Source organism: Cydia splendana, chromosome 22 (genome assembly GCF_910591565.1).
Source record: "Cydia splendana chromosome 22, ilCydSple1.2, whole genome shotgun sequence".
Classification (NCBI taxonomy): domain Eukaryota; kingdom Metazoa; phylum Arthropoda; class Insecta; order Lepidoptera; family Tortricidae; genus Cydia; species Cydia splendana.
In genome coordinates, this window is record NC_085981.1 from 1,345,340 (window position 1) to 1,350,406 (window position 5,067).

A 5,067-nucleotide genomic window follows, 5' to 3' on the forward strand; every position below is an offset into this window, starting at 1 on the left:
AGTCCAGACTGATAAAATTACGACAGTCGCCGTTTGGACAACGCAACACAGTCATTTAGTCTCGTCTAATATGGTGACTTCCTATCAGTTTTGTCATTCAAAATGTGGACTGACGAATATTATCTAAAAATTTAAATTTTCATCAGTCCCATCAGTCCGCGTGTTACACGATAATTCTCCCGTCAGTCTGACCAGACTGATGGACTGAACTGACGCCAGAATTAGCGTGTAACCGATATCTTACAAACACAGATAGACCAACGATTAATTAATTTATTATTAAATAGTTAAATGAGGTTCGTAGTGTTTATGAATAATGCCTTTACTCGTGATCAATTTATCATTATTCCATTTTTTTCTAGGCCAAAAACTTATTACCTGGGTATTGTATAGCAATTTATAGGATCAATTCAATAATCGTCAATTACATAGGATGGGAATCAAACAAAGTAAATTCACATAATTTCAGTTTTATTCATTTTCACCGGAATGTATCGGTGTGAGTGCATGACCGACTTAATATTCCTCAGCACCCTCGCCCTCTCCCTCGGCGGAGTCCATGCCGACCTCCTCGTAGTCCTTCTCGAGAGCGGCCAGGTCCTCGCGGGCCTCGGAGAACTCTCCCTCCTCCATACCCTCACCCACGTACCAGTGCACGAAGGCGCGCTTGGCGTACATGAGGTCGAACTTGTGGTCCAGGCGGGCCCAGGCCTCGGCGATGGCGGTGGTGTTGGACAACATGCACACGGCACGCTGCACCTTCGCCAAGTCACCACCGGGCACCACGGTAGGCGGCTGGTAGTTGATGCCGACCTTGAAACCGGTAGGGCACCAGTCCACGAACTGAATCGTACGCTTGGTCTTGATGGTAGCGATGGCCGCGTTCACGTCCTTGGGCACGACGTCACCGCGGTACAACATGCAGCAAGCCATGTATTTGCCGTGGCGCGGGTCGCATTTCACCATCTGGTTGGCCGGCTCGAAGCAAGCGTTGGTGATTTCCGCCACAGAGAGCTGCTCGTGATAAGCCTTCTCGGCAGAGATGACCGGCGCGTAGGTGACCAGCGGGAAGTGGATACGCGGGTACGGCACCAAGTTGGTCTGGAACTCTGTTAGATCGACGTTGAGGGCGCCGTCGAAACGCAGGGAGGCCGTGATGGAGGACACGATCTGGCCGATCAGCCTGTTCAGGTTGGTGTAGGTGGGGCGCTCGATGTCCAAGTTGCGGCGGCAGATGTCATAGATGGCCTCGTTGTCGACCATGAAGGCGCAGTCGGAGTGCTCAAGAGTCGTGTGGGTGGTCAGGATGGAGTTGTAGGGCTCGACTACAGCAGTTGAGACCTGGGGCGCGGGGTAGATGGCGAACTCGAGCTTGGACTTCTTTCCGTAGTCGACCGAGAGGCGTTCCATGAGGAGAGAAGTGAAGCCGGAGCCGGTGCCACCTCCGAAGGAGTGGAAGATGAGGAAGCCCTGGAGACCGGTGCACTGGTCAGCGAGCTTGCGGATGCGGTCGAGCACTAGGTCGACGATTTCCTTGCCGATGGTGTAGTGGCCGCGAGCGTAGTTGTTGGCCGCATCTTCCTTACCAGTGATAAGTTGTTCTGGGTGAAACAACTGTCTGTATGTGCCGGTGCGGACCTCATCTGTTGGCAAAAGATAAAAATCATTATAAATATACTTCTAGTCTAGAGCATCATTTGAGTAGAATTCCAAAGTTAAGAAGAATTATTTTTGTGTGAAATTTAAGAATATGAAGGCTACTTTAATTAAGAGTTATTTTAGTGCATGGTTCCTTCTTAAAAATGTTTTTTAAAGTAGTAGTATAAGTCCCTTTTTAGAAACTTACCGACTACAGTGGGTTCCAAGTCCACAAACACGGCACGGGGCACGTGCTTGCCAGCTCCAGTCTCGCTGAAGAAGGTGTTGAAAGAGTCATCACCACCCCCAATGGTCTTGTCAGTGGGCATCTGGCCATCGGGCTGGATGCCATGCTCCAGGCAGTAGAGTTCCCAGCAGGCATTGCCGATCTGGACTCCGGCTTGGCCAACGTGTACTGAGATGCACTCACGCTGTGGCAAGGAAAAGATTTTGTTAGAGAATACCTACCTAAAAGACCAATTACAACAGAACACAAATTTATTTGAATTATTTAATAATGGAAATAAAGTGTGCACAGCTACCACACAAGTTAAGTTATTCTTGATTAATTTAAATGCAGCTAAAGAAAATTTTAAAAACCAATTCAGTCATTTGTTTATCACAGACAAGTTTTATTTGGCTGAGATATTGCTATCATATCTCTATCTACAAGAAAGATCAAGTACCTAAGTACTTCGAAAGTTTGAAGTTACTCGTCTAACAATGGGCGAAAAAGTAGCACATTTCACTTACTCTCAATAATAACTCCGCGCAAGAGAAAGGTGAAAGGCACTTAGCAACCCAGCCCTACTAAAGTTTTCGTAAAACGACCTCAACATGTATTGATTTTAGTTGCTACCCTAAGAAAAGCCTTCGGTAATATGCAAATTGGTTTCTGCTCGAGCTATCGTCAACAAGTGAGATCATCCATTTATCAAAATAGCCTTGTATGAGGTCGCGGACACGTCACCGGTTTTCCAACGAAAAATAATTCGAAATATAAGATATAGAGCATTAAATTAATAAAAGAATTAAGACATATAGGCAGAAAAATAGAAAATTGTATCGATTTAACGGGCGTGGCACCCGGTGTCGTTGCGACAAATACCAACGGCCGCCGGTAGCCATGATTAGCGAAACAAAAGAGGAACTTTTATTATAGAACGCAATTTGAACAATTGAATGGGGCCTAGAATAACACTTAATTTGGAAGAAGAATGTCAAGCAAAGTAGAAAACTACGAGAACCGAAAAAAATGTGCATCTGCCGGCGCCTACATGAAATGGCGGCGTGGCCACCCGGTGTCATTTAACGGAAAATACGACGGAATAAATGATTTTCACGAGAAAATTATTTAGGGGAATGGATATAAGAATAAAATAATGCAGTACTCACCATTTTGATTTGAGTTTTGTGTAACTTAACGTAGAAATAAGTTAATTAAATAAGTCAGTCGTCGTTCGACAATACCGGTTAAGAGGCTTGCCGAGCGGAAATTATGGAGCAAAATCCGTTAGGCGCGCTTATATAGTGACGGTTTCACGGGGGAGCGACGCCGCACGGGCCGAGTTGTGATTGGTCGATACGGCTGCCGCATGGGCGGACTGGCCAATAAGGACAAGCCTGCATTATCTCACCATTGCGGGAATATGTGGGTGAGTGATTCATTCAACTTTAGGGATGTATTCATATCGATATTGAGTGACGCATTAAAAATATATTGTATTTCAGCAATATTTGCTGTAATTGTAATTCTACTCCAGACAGTATACACTGACTATTACCACTAATGATAAGCCTAAATTTTGCGAAGACATTGCCAAATTTGTTGGTCCGATTAGGGCATTGCGTTAGTTTCCGTTCAGCTCTAGTTTTCGTCCACTTGAAGGAGTAGCAACTAATATATTTTATTTTTAGTTGATTCGCTACTTGCGAAATATCATCTATTGTTTTGTTTAGACAATTGGTTGAGTGAACCACACACAACCAACGAAATTGAACTGTCGATTGGTCCATCGCTGACGACGCGATGATGTAGCTCCCGACAAACATTGTAATGAATGGCTACTGTAAAAAAAATGCTAAGCGAAACGACCCGGGGAGACGGACAGTCCTGATGAAAAATGACTAGAGATTCGACCCTAAATGAAGGTATTAAGGGTAGAAAAAGAAGTATACCCATATTCTTTTTCTACAACTGCGACAAATAAATGATTATGATTATGATTATCTATCTAAACCTTTGTTAAATAAAGGTATAGATTTTGAGGGTCAGGAAAGATAAAGGTAATGTTGTAGACGTAAATCTTTGATCTGTGCGCTTTTGTATAAGTAATAGCGGTTTCGCACTACGTCCGATCCAAATCCGATCCGAACCCGTGAAAATATGGTCCGTAGTAGCCGTAGAACTATTTCTATGGTAAGTTACGGGTTCGGATCGGACGTAGTGCGAAACCGCTCTAATAGTTTAAAAGAGCAAATTATCATCAACTAGGGTCCCTGCGCTAGTTTCCGTCCAGCTTTATGGTTTTCGTCCACTTCGTAAAATTTGAATACAAATTACCTACCTTGCCGCACAAACTTGGACTTATTGCAATCCTCATAATACAGTAATAAATCATAAATATCATAATATAATAGAATGAAAGAAACTCCCTCAATTTCCATCCAGTGGTAGTCTGGTAACTTGGCAACTAGTTAACACAAACCTCATCTCACGCTCTGTAAACAATCTAACCTAAGGCATCTGTCTGATTGACATATTTTATTAGTTGCTTACTTAAATACGAGGGTCGCACTGAAATATTCGGGAATGGGACACTTAGAAATAACATAATAGAAACAGGCATATAATTTATAAAAATGTAACTCTTTATAAAACTTTTAAGGTATATTCCATTTGGTTGTCATTTGTATTTAAGAATTACTGGCAATTTGAAAATTGTATGTCGAACATTATTTGAATTTTTGGCCAAGTGATTTTTCGGATCATATTTTTAAACGGTTTTCAATATGCCCTCAGCGAACAAATAAAAGTTACAATGGGCTTCTGTTATTTTTTTATGAACTAGAGTTCATCGTACGCTCGTTTGCAGTTAAAATTAAATATGAAAGTCACTTTCATTTTATCCCATGGGTGATCTTAAAGAAGCATGTCATTCCAAAGCGACGTCAAAAATTAAAATCGCATTTGTGCTGTTAATTAAAAAGACTGCCAAAAAAGTTGCATATCGGCAGATTTCGACATTCCTAAATATTCATATGACAACAGTAAAAAAATCTTTTATATATATATATATGTAAAAAAAACTTCAATTCCGTTGGCTACTCCACGAATTTCATACAAAACCACTAAGGCCCCAAAATCGCCATACAAAAAGGACTTTGGGATTATGAGCCGTGTGCATTACAGAATGATTACTTTCAAAA

The 5,067-nt window shown here is 42.3% G+C and overlaps 1 protein-coding gene across 1 annotated transcript; it reads right to left on the reverse strand.

Moving 5' to 3' along the window:
- Positions 1–454: 454 nt before the first annotated feature.
- Positions 455–3,192, reverse strand: LOC134801594 (tubulin alpha chain). The gene is made up of 3 exons (XM_063774211.1): positions 3,034–3,192; positions 1,847–2,069; positions 455–1,643 (listed from the first exon to the last, which is right to left on the reverse strand). Exons 1-3 carry the CDS (start codon positions 3,034–3,036, stop codon positions 517–519), a joined length of 1,353 nt encoding a protein of 450 aa, XP_063630281.1. The 5' UTR covers positions 3,037–3,192; the 3' UTR covers positions 455–516.
- Positions 3,193–5,067: the final 1,875 nt, after the last annotated feature.

Coding starts and splice junctions, on each gene's coding strand:
- LOC134801594 (XM_063774211.1), bottom strand. Junction 1,644..1,846: donor CTTGGAACCCACTGTAGTCG/GTAAGTTTCTAA, acceptor TTTTGCCAACAG/ATGAGGTCCGCACCGGCACA.